The sequence below is a fragment of the Eutrigla gurnardus genome (assembly GCF_963514095.1).
Source record: "Eutrigla gurnardus genome assembly, chromosome: 15".
NCBI lineage: Eukaryota > Metazoa > Chordata > Actinopteri > Perciformes > Triglidae > Eutrigla > Eutrigla gurnardus.
The window spans coordinates 13,644,834-13,662,657 of NC_139938.1; the positions used below are offsets into that span (position 1 = coordinate 13,644,834).

Genomic DNA, 17,824 nt, shown 5'->3' on the forward strand with positions numbered 1-17,824 from the left:
GATATCCCGGTGAGTGAAGCGAACACGTTGGTGTATTCTGACATTTACACACACTTTAAAGTACAGGTGAGCTGTCGTAAACTGAGACGCGGACTCCGGAAACCACTTCTCTATTTAGTTCGTTTCCTTTTCTTTCCCGGAATATTAAAGCTCAAGGTAAGTCAGATTTAATTTTCATATTTGTTGCCTGTCGGCATGCAATTTGCTGTTTGATACATTAGACACTCGGATGAAGAAAATATGCCTAATATATGTTGTTTTACATGAAAATCTGACGTTTTAAGAAAGTTCACAGACAAATCCTTGGTCTCGTTGTTCAGGTAAAACCAGATTTGTTCGCCAGCTCGTGCTATTTACAACCCGTCATAACATCAGAGACTCGCATTAATTATTCTCTGCTGTGACGTCAGACGTCAGGGATGAGAATATGGTGAAGTTGCGTTTCACATCTCATTTAGCTCTCATTGTTTCCTTAATTATTTTCTCATCTACTTATTTTTATGGATTACTATAAAAACCTTGTAGCTGCAGCTGTTAACCATTTGAGAAACCACTGCCTCCCTTTCTCTCACCTTTTAATCCCTGCATCCAGTCTCCTCAGTATGACTGAGCCTGCTGAGCTGCTGCTCATCAAGGACCAGTATGAGTTGGCGTTTCATTCTCTGAGCCGCGGGGTGGCCGCCGAAGAGGCCGGGAAAAGGGCCGAAGCCTTAGTGTTTTACAGGAAAGGTCGACAGCACCTGGCACAGGGGCTGGAGGTTCCCGCTGAAGGGGAGGGACGGCGGGGAGTGGTCTGGGACAGGGCCAGGCATCTTCAGCAGAGGATGAGGGACACACTGAGGACTGTCAACACCCACCTCTCTGACCTGGAGGCCTCCCAGCTGACGACAGGATCCCAGAGGGGCCGCCTGTTGATGGAACTGCCTCCCAATCTTTATCCTGACCTGGCACCAAGCAGCCAGCCTCCCCAGAGCTCCCTCAACCATCTGTACCCCACGGTACCCGCTGCCACACAGAACACAACCCCAACCTTCCCTCCCAGGCCTCATTCCCCTGCTCTTCTTCAGCTTCACATGCTCCCTTCAGTGGCTCCAGGGACCATAACCATGGCTAACACTGCGGACCAGCCTCCAGCATACACACCACAGCCAACGGTCGGCCACCGCAGCCTGTCTCACTTTCCTACTAGAGGCGGCCTCGGGTCTGGAAAGCAGGCTGGAGCCACAGCAGGAGGAGATGGAAGAGAGCTGATTTTCGTCCCCTCTGGGGTGCAGATGTTTTTCGTGGCACCCAACGGGCAGGTCAGCTCCCTGTCTTACCCAGGCTACCTCCGCATCATTGCGTTTGACAGTCAGCACAAGGAGTCGGCATTTCTACATGTGAGTAAACAGTGTGTTGGACTTAGTTCCTGCATGCATGGGGCTGTGGGAATGCATTTTCCTTGGGTGTGTGTCTCAGTGCTGAGTTATGGTATGTGTGAACAGCAAACTACCCAAGGTGAAGCCGTCTCACCACATTAGACCAGTTTTAAAAGCAACTATGAGTCAGGTTGTTGGTTTACCGTGCATAGAATGTGTTTGGTTACAAGGCTGCTGTTGTCTAGGTGGTGATGTCCACTTTCAGTAGGCATGTTATGGTAAAACAGCTTTGCAAGTTGACTTGGATTTAGAGGTTTCTCTACTTGAATGCTAAAGTGACAAATCTGTGTTTTCCTGAATATCTTAACTGATGGGCTTCACTATTACGTTGGAAACTAATCAATCATTTTTTTTAATTAACATTAACATCAACTGGCTATTATGATTGAACAACAGTAGAAAACATGAAGATATTTTGTTTAGTTTATTATATAAAACAGAGAAAAGCTAAATCCTCACATTGAGGAATACCATTATTATTATTGTGAATTTTAGACTTTTCCTTGAAACAGATTAATTTATTTTCTGAATAATTTTGAGTCAATAGAATATTCAATTCATTCACTAAGTTAATTAATTCAGCTCTAGTTGTGATGTTGTTATTGCCTTTGCACTTTAGATGTTAGTTTGTGTTTAGAATATACTAGTGATGTAAAACTCACTATATTTGCACCTTAAATTGATGAAATTAAGCTTTCCTGTTATATTTTTATTTTAGCTGTATCCACTATGCATTAAGTGTGTCAATCTTTATGTTGAGTCACTATGAAATACATGAAGTTTTGGCACCTCTACCAAGCCTGTGAAATACAAAGCTCTACAGTGCAACCCATGACTCTGTTTCCCTCCAGACTGGTGTGGTCAGCTGCTCTACTGTATTCTGCTTTGTTGCCCATCAAGACAATGGTCCTGTTAACAGATGACTCTGCGCTTCTGTTGTGCCGCTGGTCAGTGTCCCGTGCGCCCTAGCAGGGGTCATTCTGTCAGGCGGCATACCAGTGGCACGGAGCAGCAGCAAGTCTGTATCTGTGATGTGTCCACGTGGATGACTGACATCAGTCCTGATGGGGCCACAATCCTGTAACGTGTCTTTGAGGGCCACTGTGCTTGCTGGGAAATGTCGACACATTTTTATACCAGCATATCCTGCTTTTCTGTCTAATTCCAAAGATCCAAGGTTATTACTCAGAATAGCGGGCGTGACATTTATCTATAGTGTTAATTTAAACCAACTGTAACCTGTGACCACTCAGAGTGAACCTTAATGATCGTACATGGTTCACAATTTCAAATAAAAAGGCCCATTCCCACACACGTATCAGCTCTGATTTAACGTTTCAGCCACCTTCATCATTCCCAACCTCCTTATTTTTGTGCGTCTTTGTGTTTTCAAGGTGTGTGACTGGCTTTACCCGCTGACGGCAGACACTCCGGTGCTATTGGCTAACTCCGGGATCTTCATGTTCCCCGACACCTTGTCGGAGACACCGGGGTCCTACGTGGGCATAGTGTTGTCCTCCGAGCTGCCTCCTGAACACAGAGAAACGTTTCGGGAACTCCTGTCGCAGCTCGCTGATCTCAGGGTCCAGGTCAGTCTTTTCTGTCACTGAGGAGCAAATATTGGAAGGTTGGGTACACATGTGGTTGGAGTCTGCTGAAATAAAAAAAGGAAGTAGAATCCAGTGTCCCATTTCTTATGCTGTGGTTGAAAACATTCTTAGACGGTTGAATCATGGCTTACAGGAATGTAAATCACCTGTTTGCGTGTACACCTTTTTAAAAAGCTGCTTACTTGTGTGTCCTGTCATGAGTACTGTTGATCAGAATGACTTAGTGGATTCCATGACAGGGTCCAGAGGGGGCGGGCTCAGAGGTCATCAACTTAAGTGAGAAAATCCCCCTTGGTCCCACGAAAGAACAGGGAGGCCCGACAACAGAGGACAAGGACAAACCACTACTTCCTGGATGGAGTGAGAAGATGGCACAAGGCATCTTGACAGGTGTGTTTGTTGTGACCGCTTTTATGAAGAAAAAACAAAAGATCAGTGTAAAGAGACTGCATGTATAGTAGATGTTCCTCTGTCTTCACAAATCACCACTAGAGGGCACTGTCGCAGCATTCTCTCCTGAAACGGATTGAGTGCTGCAAAGAAAACTTTGTCCAACCACCTCTTCATTTACCCGGAGTGATATTACAACAACACAATGGATGACATGCTACATTTAACACCCTTAATGTTTCTGTCTGTAGGAGCTACACGGTTGAGTGTAGGGTTTGTAAAAGGAGCAGAGGCCACTGGTAGGGCCATTCATAAAGGAGCAGCTAAGATCAGGGACCACATCACGCCTGAGGAAACGCCTTCAGAGGTCAGCCCCCGTGTCTCCAAAGGTCTGCATGCGGCCAAACAGGCCACCGGGGGTGCTGTTCGAGTCAGCCAGTTCTTGGGTAATGACTTTAACCAATAAAGGAAGGATTACGGTATATTTGCCAAAATGATGATTAAGATAAAAACTGCTCTTTGTCATCAATTTTCACATGGCTGAAGATGAAGACCTGGTTTTCTGTTTTTTCTGTTTTCTTGTGACCTATACTGTAAATGAATATGACTGTGTAGTTATATGTATGCATGCATTTATAGTGAATGGAGTGAGTACGGTGGCAGGACACGTGGCGGACAAGATGGCTCCCCATGTGAAGAAACAGGGAGCGAAGCTGGTCCCAGAGTCTATGAAGAAAAACAAAGATGGCGGCCCTTCCAACTGGGATGGAGCCAAGTTGGTGGCAGCGAGCAGTGTACAAGGTCTGTGCTAACGGACATTTCAGGATCAGACATCATGTTACACTATCACACTTATCTTATCTCACACTGTTGTCATATCATAACTTGAGTACTTTTTTAAATATATATATATATAATTTACATCCAAACCAGGGTTCTCCACTGTTTGGTCTAGTCTGGAGACCGGAGCAAAACTTGTTGGCAAAAGTGTTGCAGCAGAGACCGTCACGACTATGACATACAAGTAAGTTCTGATATTTTCTATTTCCACTTCTTTATGTAGTTGATGGACATTTTCTGATTCAAAAGATATTGTGGATTTTGTTTCCAGCTTTTTTTCTTTCCTGAATCTGAAACAGTAGACCGCTGGATCAGAAACCAGCTCACTGTGTTGCTTTCTTCTTGGTACGTTGGGAAACTGATCTGTTTTCACACCTATCTCTTTTCAGATTTAAGGGCTTAGGAAATCTAATAAAATTGTCCAGCAACATATGACTGCACGGGGGAGTAAAGAAAAGACTTGTAAACTAATAACTCATCAACTCTTTCATGCACATGCTTTTATTAACCCAGATCAAGGCGGAATATAAGCCGAACTAAGGCATTTATTCAGCTAACACATGATTCTTTTTTGGTACATCAAACTAACTTTCTTTGAAAAATGTCTATCTAGACATATAAATGATGTGTTCTGGGTTCTTTTTGACTTGATGATGTAGTTTAAGCTGCTGTTGCGTTTGTGCCTTGGGTCTGCTAAACATCTGCTTGTGTTGGGTGGTGCTGCTCTTGCTGTAGCTCCTCTCCCTGCTTTGTTACTAATAAAACTGCTGCAAAATGAAATACGGCTGTTTTTCTTGACCTTTGGTGTGTTCGAGTGAATAACAACCGTGCAAATATCACACATCACATCAGCATTTCAATACACCCTCGTTTATCTTTTATTTACACCAAACCGCTGTTCCCTAACTCCACCATATTATATCGTGGTGAAGGTACGGTAACGATGCGGGCGAAGCCACGGACACCGCTGTGAAGTCGGTGATCAATGTTGGTGTGACTGCATACAACATTGACAATCTGGGCATCATAGCCATCCTGAAGACTGCCGGGAAGAAGACAGCCAAGGCCATGGCCAAAAGCCCGGGGGAAGAGTCGGCAAAAACGGAGGGGAAGGAGGCGCCGAAACGAGAGCATCAAGCAGAGACGAATGGGAAGGGAAAGCAGAAGAAGAAGGAAGAGGAGATGAAATAGATCTTTGCTTAAAGTCCTCAGTTAGCATATTTATATACTATATATGAAGTTATCTGAGGGCTTTATGATATCTGTAGGATGTATGTTTAGAATAAGTTATAAGGTTGTTTATATATAGAAGTTACTCTAATGGTGATTTTAACAAGAGAGAACAATGATTTTACACGTTTGAGTCCACTCCATGTTTCCAGATTCTGTCATTTCTTTACATCCAACATTAAAGACAGAGACCAATCGTAAACGTAGACAGACTTTTGTCTTTTTATTGGAGGAACTGTTTTGGTGGTCTGATGATGTACTGTAGACGCTGGAGATGTCTCTTTCAGCTGCCACTTCCCAGAATGCTCTCTGCCGACTGGTCAGCTGTTTGCTCTCAGCTGGAAGTAAAAAAACAAACAAACAAAGGTGAACATGTGCTACAATGTGACGGGACGTAGCATGAGTGTTCTTAAACGACTTTAACGAGCGAGGCAAAGGTTAGAGGAAATGTTTCCATGAACTAAGACACGACCAGCAGACAGTTTGTCACGTACCTGTTTACCAGCGGGGTGCAGACGGCAGCAGCTCTCACAAGCAGAAGTCTGGACACGTCTCTGGAGGAGAGCGTCTTCTCTGGAGCTTAGACGCTCTGCTGCTGGTGAGGAGACAGACAGACTTCATAGAGCTGGACCTGAAGAGAAAGGACATCTTCATCTCTGGGTGCTTGCTCATCTTCCTCATCCCTTGGCTTCTTTGTGAATGAAAGAAACAAATTTGATTGATTTCTTAAATTGACTTCATGAAGAAAACAAAAGGTAAAGGTATTAGATCAAGCATAATAATAATAATAGCAGCATAATACAGTTATTCCTTACCTGGTTCTTCCATGTCAGAAGCAAGGCACTGCTTCCCTCGTCTCTCTGGGTCCTGGGGGTCCTGAGGGTCCGGGTCCTGGGCTTCCTCTGGGTCTTCTTCCCAATTCGGGTCCGAGGAAGTGCTGAAGACAATTAAATGGAATCCTGCACACAAAATGAATGTAATGAGTTTCAAGGCCAGGTGCATAAAGAATACAAATCATACATTGTGCAGCTGTCCAACTCACCTTTTTGATCCTTCAAGTCCACCACAGGGAGGTTGTGTTGCTGGTGGACCATCAGGTCCAGAGGACACTATTACCTGTTGAATGAACCCCCACTAGAATCCACTAGGAGGAACATTCTTACTTACCTCATTTGTCCTGTTTGTACGGGACATACCAGCTCAGCATAGGACATCACATAACATCACATCAGAGACAGGGCAGGACATCACAGGGCATCTGATCAGTTGTGTCCTGCCCTGTCCTGTAATGGCCTGCAATGTCCAGAACAGAACAGGACAGGACAACACAGGACATCACAAGACAGGACAGAACATGGCAGGGCAGGACAGGACGGGACATCACAGGACAAGACAGAACAGGGCAGGACAGGATGGGACATCACAGGACAAGACAGAACAGGGCAGGGCAGGACATCACAGGACAGGATGGGACATCACAGGACAAGACAGAACAGGATGGGACATCACAGTACAAGACAGAACAGGGCAGGACATCACAGGACAGGATGGGACATCGCAGGACAAGACAGAACAGGACAGGACATCACGGGACAGAACAGGGCAGGACAGGACATCACAGGACAAGACAGAACAGGGCAGGACATCACGGGACAGAACAGGACAGGACATTACAGAACACGGCTGGACATTACAGGACAGGGCAGGACATCACAGGACAAAACTGGATGGGAAATTACAGAACAAGGCAGGACATTACAGGACAGGGCGGGACATTACAGGACAGGACATCACAGGACAGGACATGGGAGGACATCACAGGACAGGACGGAACATTACAGGACAGGACATCACAGCACAGGACGGGACATTACAGGACAGGGCGGGTCATTACAGGACAGGGCAGGACATCACAGGACAGGACGGAACATTACAGGACAGGACATCACAGGACAGGACGGGACATTACAGGACAGGACATGGCCGGACATCACAGGACAGGACGGAACATTACAAGACAGGACAGGACAGGAAGGGACATTACAGGACAAGACATGGCCGGACATCACAGGACAGGATGGGACATTACAGGACAGGGCGGGTCATTACAGGACAGGACATGGCAGGACATCACAGGACAGGACGGAACATTACAAGACAGGACAGGACATCACAGGACAGGACGGGACATTACAGGACAGGACATGGCCGGACATCACAGGACAGGACGGAACATTACAAGACAGGACAGGACATCACAGGACGGGACATTACAGGACAGGACATGGCCGGACATCACAGCACAGGACGGGACATTACAGGACAGGGCGGGTCATTACAGGACAGGGCAGGACATCACAGGACAGGACGGAACATTACAGGACAGGACATCACAGGACAGGACGGGACATTACAGGACAGGACATGGCCGGACATCACAGGACAGGACGGAACATTACAAGACAGGACAGGACAGGAAGGGACATTACAGGACAAGACATGGCCGGACATCACAGGACAGGATGGGACATTACAGGACAGGGCGGGTCATTACAGGACAGGACATGGCAGGACATCACAGGACAGGACGGAACATTACAAGACAGGACAGGACATCACAGGACAGGACGGGACATTACAGGACAGGACATGGCCGGACATCACAGGACAGGACGGAACATTACAAGACAGGACAGGACATCACAGGACGGGACATTACAGGACAGGACATGGCCGGACATCACAGGACAGGATGGGACATTACAGGACAGGGCGGGTCATTACAGGACAGGACAGAACCGGACAGGACATCACGGGACAGGACATCACAGGACAAGACAGAACAGGACAGGACAGAGCAGGGCAGGACATCACGGGATAGAACAGGACAAGATATTACAGAACAGGGCTGGACATTACAGGACAGGGCAGGACATCACAGGACAAAACTGGATGGGACATTACAGAACAACGCGGGACATTACAGGACAGGGTGGGACATTACAAGACAGGACATCACAGGACAGGACATCACAGGACAGGACATGGGAGGACATCACAGGAAAGGACGGAACATTACAAGACAGGACAGGACATCACAGGACAGGACGGGACATTACAGGACAGGACATGGCCGGACATCACAGGACAGGACGGGACATTACAGGACACAGTGGGTCATTACAGGACAGGACAGAACAGGACATCACGGGACAGAACAGGACAAGACATTACAGAACAGGGCTACACATTACAGGACAGGGCAGGACATCACAGGACAACACTGGATGGGACATTACAGAACAACGCGGGACATTACAGGACAGGGCGGGACATTACAGGACAGGACATCACAGGACAGGACATGGGAGGACATCACAGGAAAGGACGGAACATTACAGGACAGGGCGGGTCATTACAGGACAGGGCAGGAAATCACAGGACAGGACGGAACATTACAATACAGGACAGGACATCACAGGACAGGACGGGACATTACAGGACAGGGCGGGTCATTACAGGACAGGGCAGGACATCACAGGACAGGACGGAACATTACAAGACAGGACAGGACATCACAGGACAGGACGGGACATTACAGGACAGGACATGGCCGGACATCACAGGACAGGACGGAACATTACAAGACAGGACAGGACAGGAAGGGACATTACAGGACAAGACATGGCCGGACATCACAGGACAGGATGGGACATTACAGGACAGGGCGGGTCATTACAGGACAGGACATGGCAGGACATCACAGGACAGGACGGAACATTACAAGACAGGACAGGACATCACAGGACGGGACATTACAGGACAGGACATGGCCGGACATCACAGGACAGGACGGAACATTACAAGACAGGACAGGACATCACAGGACAGGACGGGACATTACAGGACAGGACATGGCCGGACATCACAGGACAGGACGGGACATTACAGGACAGGGCGGGTCATTACAGGACAGGACAGAACCGGACAGGACATCACGGGACAGGACAGGACATCACAGGACAAGACAGAACAGGACAGGACAGAGCAGGGCAGGACATCACGGGATAGAACAGGACAAGATATTACAGAACAGGGCTGGACATTACAGGACAGGGCAGGACATCACAGGACAAAACTGGATGGGACATTACAGAACAACGCGGGACATTACAGGACAGGACATCACAGGACAGGACATGGGAGGACATCACAGGAAAGGACGGAACATTACAAGACAGGACAGGACATCACAGGACAGGAAGGAACATTACAGGACAGGGCGGGTCATTACAGGACAGGGCAGGAAATCACAGGACCGGACGGAACATTACAATACAGGACAGGACATCACAGGACAGGACGGGACATTACAGGACAGGGCGGGTCATTACAACACAGGACATGGCAGGACATCACAGGACAGGGCAGGACATCACAAGACAGGACGGAACATTACAATACAGGACAGGACATCACAGGACAAGACGGGACATTACAGGACAGGGCGGGTCATTAGAGGACAGGGCGGGTCATTACAGGACAGGACATGGCAGGACATTACAGGACAGGGTGGGTCATTACAGGACAGGACATGGCAGGACATCACAGGACAGGACATTTCAGGACAGGGCAGGTCATTACTGGACAGGACATGGCAGGACATCACAGGACAGGGCAGGTTATGGCATGACATCTTTATGGTCCACTATGGTCCTTGTTATAAGGGACTCTTCTCTGGGTCTCGTGGGTGCAGACGTGAACCTCGTTGCCGTGGTGTCTGCATCCTCTTCTCTTCTGCCTGAGAGGTGCTTAGTCTGACTCCCCAAGTTTGACAGGCAACCCGACCAGAGTTCATATGCGGTCATGGCTCATCCAACAACCAAACACTACAGCTCCACCGGCCTCACGCCCAACATGATGCTCTCTGGCCGGGAAATACCTGACCTGGTTGCTGGTTTGCCACCCGACGACGACAGTGTTAACACCCTGCCGCAGCAGGTCATGCAGCTCAGAGAAAATAACAACAACAACAACACGACAAGAACATCTGCCGAGTCCAACACAAAGTGTTCTCCCCTCTTTTGGTGTTTTTAACAAGGTACCAGACTGCATCTCCCAAAGTGACAACGTTTCTGCCATCCTACGAGAGGCCCTGCTTCGTAGTTGGACCACCTGGTCTACAGGATAAAGAAGGCTCCAAGGACAAAGACCAAAGTTGTCCATCAGGACAAACTCCAACCCTACTGCTCCGGGACCACGCTAGACAACAGCTGGGTTCTCCAAGACCTACCTGGACCCCAGTGGAGGTGGCACCCCCGCTACCGGATTCCAGACATCAGTCCCCTCAGCCTGTGGGATGCATCCAACTCAGAAGATCCTGCCGTGGAGTCCCCGCAGGGTCTCTTCTCTTCGCCACCATCTCCACCGAGCGGCCGCCGGTCTTCAGACGTCCTCCCTCAGCCTCAACTGGATGAGGCTGGGACCCAGACAGGACATCACAGGGCAAGGCAGGTTATGGCGTCACATCGTCATGGTCCACAATGGTGGGTGCAGACAAAGATGTGAATCTCGTTGCCATGGTGTCTGCTTCCTCTTCTCTTCTGTCAGAGAGGAGCTTGGAGGGGGCGTTGCCACTATCCCCCCAGATCATCCCCATTTCCGACAGGCAACCCGACCACGTCCCACGTTCAGTCACAATAACCATATTCAAATCACTGCACGGCCCATCACTACAAAATCAACTACAATAAACAGAAACACACACTACACAACAAAAAACATATTAAACACTAATACACTAAAAAAAAACATGCTTAATCAGCGCTTCATGGGAGGGCCGCCTCCCAGCTCTCCACCAGCTCTCTTACGTCCACCGACGCCACGCTGTCGGTTCCTCTCTCGTATAATGCCCCGCAAGTTCTTCACCCACTTCGGCTCCGGGCCCGTTGAGATCAGACGCGACGTTCCGGGACCTTCCAGGGGGGGTGAGGTGCAGGCGACAGGTGTCGGGCTGGGGGGGGCTGCGGCTGTTACAGGGGGTCTTGCTGGCTGTCTACGGAGGATAATCTTAGTGGGAGCATCACGTCTCACAAGAGTCCAGCGGTCCTCTTCTGGCAGGACGGCCTGCGCGTTCTTCACCCACCAGGGCTCCGGGCCCGTTGAGATCGGCTGCGATGGTCCGGGACGTTCCAGGTGGCGTGAGGTGCTGGCAACAGGTGACGAGCTGGGGGGGGCTGCAGCTGTTACTGGCTGTCTACGGAGGATAATCTTAGTGGGACCATCACTTCTCACAAGAGTCCAGCGGTCCCCTTCTGACAGGGAAGAGGAAGTGCTGGGGGAGGAGCTTGACGATAAGCAAGTGCAGCAAGAGGAGCAAGAGGAGGAGGAGGCAGGTGAGGATGAGGGTGAGGAGGCAGGGGAGCAGTGAAGAGAGGGGCTGTGAGAGGAAGAGGAGAGAGAGCGGTCCTCTGACAGGGGGGGGAGCATGGGGGGGAGTTCAGTGACGAGACTGAGGATGGAGTTCACAGAAGGATGAGAGGAGGTGCTGGGAGAGGAGCTTGAGGATGAGGAAGAGGAGCAAGAGGAGGAGGAGGCAGGTGAGGATGAGGAGGGTGAGGAGGCAGGGGAGCAATGACGAGAGGGGCTATGAGAGGAAGAGGAGAGAGAGCGGCCCTCTGACAGGGGGGGGAGCATGGGGGGGAGTTCAGTGACGAGACTGAGGATGGAGTTCACGGAAGGATGAGAGGAGGTGCTGGGGGAGGAGCTTGGGGATGAGGAAGAGGAGCAAGAGGAGGAGGAAGTAGGTGAGGATGAGGAGGATGAGGAGGGTGAGGAGGCAGGGGAGCGGTGAAGAGAGGGGCTTGGAGAGGAAGAAGGAGAGGAGAGAGAGCAGTTATCTTCTGGGGGGGAGAGCATGGCGGGGAGCCTGAGGAGGGAGATTGAAGAAGAACGAGAGGAGGAGGAAGCGGGTGAGGATGAGGGTGAGGAGGCAGGGGAACAGTTAAGAGGAGCTTGGAGAGGAAGAGGAGAGAGAGAGAAGAGGGTAGATGGGGAACCTGCAAAAAAAGGTTTGGGAGGGGAAAACCTGGAGTCGGAGGAGGCGGGAGCCGGGAGCCTCCTCAGCCTGGGTCGATGCAGGGGTCGGCGTCTGGCAGGAAGACGGAAGTCCAGATGAAGCAACCAACGGTCTAAGGAGAGTAACAAACCCAACGTTTAAGCTTTTATTGCATTTTAAAAAGGAAAATACCATCAACGTTTTTGTCATAAAAAGGACTTTCTGGAAGAAAATACTCACATCCTGAAATATAAATTGTCACCACAAACTCTTAAAAGTCACAGTCAAAGCAGCCGCAAACACTTTTCTAGAAATAGTTTGCATTCAAATCTATGAAAAACGATGTGGAATCTGCTGGATGAGCTGATTCCACCGACACTTTCTTTGCATTATTTGGGCTCGGTGATATATAATGAGCAACAGGTTGAAGCGCATCTTTGTGACCCTATCATATAAAAATAATGTCTAATTATGTTTGACATTTGAGTTAGGATCCATATTGTGGATAATTAAACTGAGGAGAAAATGCATAAATATCCCGATATAGCCTTGAATGGATTTCAGCTGGAAAATCAAAAAATTGGGGTTTGAATGAAATTATTAATGTTCAGAGCAGCTAGACACTGGACAGTTATTCGAGTGTTTATACACTTCAGGTTGGTCAGAAGTCTGTAAGCTGAAATACTTCTCAGTTTGTGGTAACTTCACGTCAGCTGTGCGTCATTACGCGCAGTGAAACGTGGCGTCTTTCATCCAAAATGACCACAGCGACCTCCTTACCCCACAACTCATTATCATCATCCCGGGCACGCGCTGCAGGATACGGTGTCATCGTGGAGGCAGCACGCGCACACGCAGTCACAGCCGCTCAGTTAACAGATCTCTCTCTGGTCCCTCGAAGACAAAAGAGCGCAACAAGCAGCGACGCGCATCTCGGTGTTGATGAAGTGGCGCTTGAGTCGCGACAAAGGGACTCAGGGTCGCATGAGCCCGGCTTCACTGCACCTGAACGCCGCGTCCTGCGACTTGACGTTCGGCCTGACGCCGCGACCTGAGGTCGGCCCGAACACTCCCGTCGTTACCATGGCGCTCAACTAAAACACCTGTTTGGCATTTTATGAAATATGGCCCCGGCGCAATCTTTTTTTCACGTCAGATGTGGAAGATGTGGCCCTTCATTTCAAACCAAAACAACACAATAACTTTCCACCACAGTGGTAGTGACACTGATTTCTGACTTTGGGCGCTTTTAAAGTACATTAGGGGTTGAATTAACAAGTATAACGCAAAGACCAAAGAAAGGTGTCTTACCTAAATGCTGTGGTTCAGATCCGGGCCCTGGGGCTGCCCCTGGAGCCGCAGCCCGGAGGGCCTTCGGCGGCCTCTTCTTCCCGCAGTAGCTCCTTGACGATCCTCTTGTGGTTTCCGAAAAGATGCGTTCAGGGTCTTCTTTCTTCAGAGGTTTAAAACTCTACGGTTTAGGTCTTCAGCGGTTTGATACTCTCAACTGTCTGGGTCCACTGTGCGGTTTCACCAAGTCTCAAGTTCAAGTGCCAAAAGGGGACAGAAAATGGCCGACAGCCCTTTTATACCTGCTCTGACGGCCATCGTTCTGTTGCGTTCTGTTTCCACGACAATTGCTGATGCGCGTGCGTTCATGCCTGTGTGTGCGTGCGTGTGATGAGCATTCCGAAAGAGACACATTTCATGTTTTTTTCTTATATTCTCATCATGTATTTCCATGTTCTTGTATTGTTGTAGTCATGTATTGTTCCAGATACTGTGACAGGACATCAAACCATCTTCCACTAATGAGTAGCGAAGTCCCGCCTTTCTATTTACATTACATGGGACCTTATGGAAGCATAGTGTAGTGTTTCTTAAAGAACAGGGATGGAGGGAGGGTGGATCTGGATGGACAAAGAAGTGGGAGACCCTGATGCAGAAATACAAGGTGAGTTGGAAGCAGTTTAAAGTATTGAACAGCAGTACAGCATAAAAGAAACACGATGAAGTTACCTTTCTTATAAATAACCAGGCAAATCAGTGCTGGGTTATATCTACAATGTGTTAAAACATCAGAGTCCATTAAGTTGATCCCATGTGGTACAGTATTACAGCTCATACTGTGAGCTATTACCTCAACAAAAATCATGTTCTGCAACACAGGGATTTGGACATTTGCAGCAGACACTGCAGCTATACGATCCTCTGAGAATATCCCAGGACTGCTGGAGTGGCTCGTTGGCTTCGTCGCTGTCACCCCCATCACCACCGTGGAACTATGGACATGGGACCCAACTATGTTTTTTTTCCCCCTTCAAGTTTTATTGGAAAAACAGGCATCTATAAGGTGATGCTTATAGTTGATGAAAAGAATAGTATAAAAAATGAGTGCAAGGTGCAAAAAGTACAATACAGTATCACAAACTATATCTCACACCTCTAATAGAGGCATGTCTTCAGTCTTCTCAGCCATGGTGGAGGGTGAAAGTGGCTTCTGTGGAGTCTTGAAGGCGTCAGAAGAAAACAAAAACAAACAAAAAAACACTCCAGTAACTGCACTAGTCTGGCTGCAATTAGGGGAAACAGAAGAAGCAGGATGGGAATGAGGCTATGCAGCAGCAGTGATGGAGTGTGTGTGTGAGTGACTGGAAGGAAAGTTGTTTCAGAGCCAATCTCCTCTGTGTGGTCACTGCCTCCTCTACCAGCCTCTAATGACACCTCTACATTAAGCCCTGTTCATTACAGTCCTGTTAACCAGCCCAACCTTTTCCATAGCAACGTTACTGAGCTAACATCTTCTTTGCTGCCCCCAGGTGGCCAAACAAATCAATTATTGTTGCTTTAAAGAACAGTTTGTGGATATGAAATACTTATGATGGTACACATTGCTCTATACCCTCCGCAGGGTGCTTGAGGGTTCATGGGAGTTTGCCCAACCAGTCCACATGTGTTTTGTGGACTTGGAGAAGGCATTCGACCGTGTCCCTCGTGGCATTCTGTGGGAGGTACTTCGGGAGTACGGGGTCGGGGGCCCTCTGCTAAGGGCTGTTCGGTCCCTGTATGACCGGAGCAGGAGCTTGGTTCGCATTGCCGGCAGTAAGTCAGACCTGTTCCAGGTGCATGTTGGACTCCGGCAGGGCTGCCCTTTGTCACCGGTCCTGTTCATTATTTTTATGGACAGGATTTCTAGGCGCAGCCGTGGGCCGGAGGGGATCTGGTTCGGGAGCCACTGGATTTCATCCCTGCTTTTTGCGGACGATGTGGTCTTGTTGGCTCCTTCGAGCCAGGACCTCCAGCATGTCCTGGGGCGGTTTGCAGCCGAGTGTGAAGCAGCCGGGATGAGGATTAGCACCTCCAAATCTGAGGCCATGGTTCTCGACCGGAAAAAGGTGGCTTGCTCCCTCCAGGTCGGGGGGGAGTTCCTGCCTCAAGTGGAGGAGTTTAAGTATCTTGGGGTCTTGTTCACGAGTGAGGGAAGGATGGAACGCGAGATTGACAGGCGGATCGGTGCAGCGGCTGCAGTAATGCGGTCGCTGTATCGGTCCGTCGTGGTAAAGAGAGAGCTAAGCCGAAAGGCGAAGCTCTCGGTTTACCGGTCAATCTACGTTCCTACCCTCACCTATGGTCATGAACTTTGGGTCATGACCGAAAGAATAAGATCCCGGATACAAGCGGCCGAAATGAGCTTCCTCCGCAGGGTGGCGGGGCGCTCCCTTAGAGATAGGGTGAGGAGCTCCGTCACACGGGGGGAGCTCGGAGTAGAGCCGCTGCTCCTCCACATCGAGAGGAGCCAGTTGAGGTGGCTCGGGCATCTGCATCGGATGCCCCCTGGACGCCTCCCTCGGGAGGTGTTCCAGGCATGCCCCACCGGGAGGAGACCCCGAGGAAGACCCAGGACACGCTGGAGTGACTATGTCACCCGGCTGGCCTGGGAACGCCTTGGGGTCCTCCCGGAGGAGCTAGGGGAAGTGTCCGGGGAGAGGGAAGTCTGGGCGTCCCTGCTCAGGCAGCTGCCCCCGCGACCCGGTACTGGATAAGCGGAAGAAAATGGATGGATGGATGGATGGTACACATTGAATTCTGCACATTAACAACATTGCTGCACCAGACCTGCTTGGTGACCGGGTCAGCCACTGAGCGTTGTGAGACCGCCACTTCACCTGAGACTGGCTGAACACCACGCTGCCCTCCTCAGATGCCAGATGGGGTTTTGGCAGATACGGTGTCCCTCTAGGATGAGGAGGGAAAAAAGTTCCAGATATTGCGAGTTGTAAATGCACTGTTCTGAATAGTTAGGATTTGCACTGTTTTCTATGTTTCGGCCTGTCTAAGATGGTAAACTGTAGAGTAATCTCAATACTTGCTGCATTACATGATTCCATATTTGCACGTTAAGTAACTTGATATTCCAGTAGAGGGGGATGTGTGTAAATGGAAAAGTAAATGAAAACAAGAGAAAACCACAGGGTGATGTCACACGACGCCAGAGCTAAATGCTCCATTAGCAGTATTGAAGCTTTCAGTCTGCAGAAGTATGTTGGTATGGTTACCTAATGGACGAAGGACACACGGTGTGTTCAATGGACTTTGTTGGATATTCCTTTACCCATCCTCACATTACAGTTTTTCTCCATTGGTTTGGCTCATTTCTTGAAACAGAAATGACATTCTCAAAACTCTAAGATCATTTGGCAAAACAGTCTTACAGTTCAGCACAACACCATAGCTCACTTGCAAAAGCTCATATCTCTCCCAAAACAGGTCACTCCAAATTTCTTTCTCATTTAAAAATAGTCAGTGCCCCCAAAATGCATCACCCCTTTGGCATTGTGTAAGCACTGCAAGTCAAAATGTTTAGATGTTTTGTCAATATGGCAGAGGACCATTGAATGTCCACCACTAAGTCTTAGCCCAGTCCTTCATTGACAATGGTTACTGTACTAGCTAACAGAATACAATTGTGTGTAAAACTGAAAAAATATATATTTTACCAATAAACAAAATGCATTTACTATCTGTATATATGATCTAATTGCAATATTACTGTAAAGCATGATTTTTTTTGTATTTGATGTTTATCAAAAGGTGACAAACCAAACCACAGCTCTCTGTATCACATGCACAGACGTGCTTAGCTCCGCCCCTTCATTTGCATGTCGTTATTACAGATACAATCAGATAGATCAAGTGGCATTAATAGGCCATTCATGTTAACTGTTGCATTACGAGATCCATAAAAAAAAGTGCTTGTAAAAACAACCCACAGTATGATA

At 48.6% G+C, this 17,824-nt stretch overlaps 1 protein-coding gene across 2 annotated transcripts; it reads left to right on the forward strand.

Annotated features, from left to right (window-relative positions):
* The first annotated feature begins 12 nt into the window (after positions 1-12).
* On the forward strand, positions 13-5,570 carry sparta (spartin a). Of its 2 annotated transcripts, XM_084028500.1 has the most exons (8): positions 13-156; positions 593-1,379; positions 2,813-3,007; positions 3,268-3,418; positions 3,670-3,864; positions 4,058-4,219; positions 4,352-4,442; positions 5,191-5,569. In XM_084028500.1, exons 2-8 carry the CDS (start codon positions 603-605, stop codon positions 5,447-5,449), a joined length of 1,830 nt encoding a protein of 609 aa, XP_083884626.1. In that variant the 5' UTR covers positions 13-156; positions 593-602; the 3' UTR covers positions 5,450-5,569. The 2 variants fall into 2 exon arrangements, with proteins under 2 accessions (XP_083884626.1, XP_083884627.1); XM_084028501.1 differs by lacking the exon at positions 13-156 and having other exon boundaries at positions 5,191-5,570.
* The last annotated feature ends 12,254 nt before the right edge of the window (positions 5,571-17,824 follow it).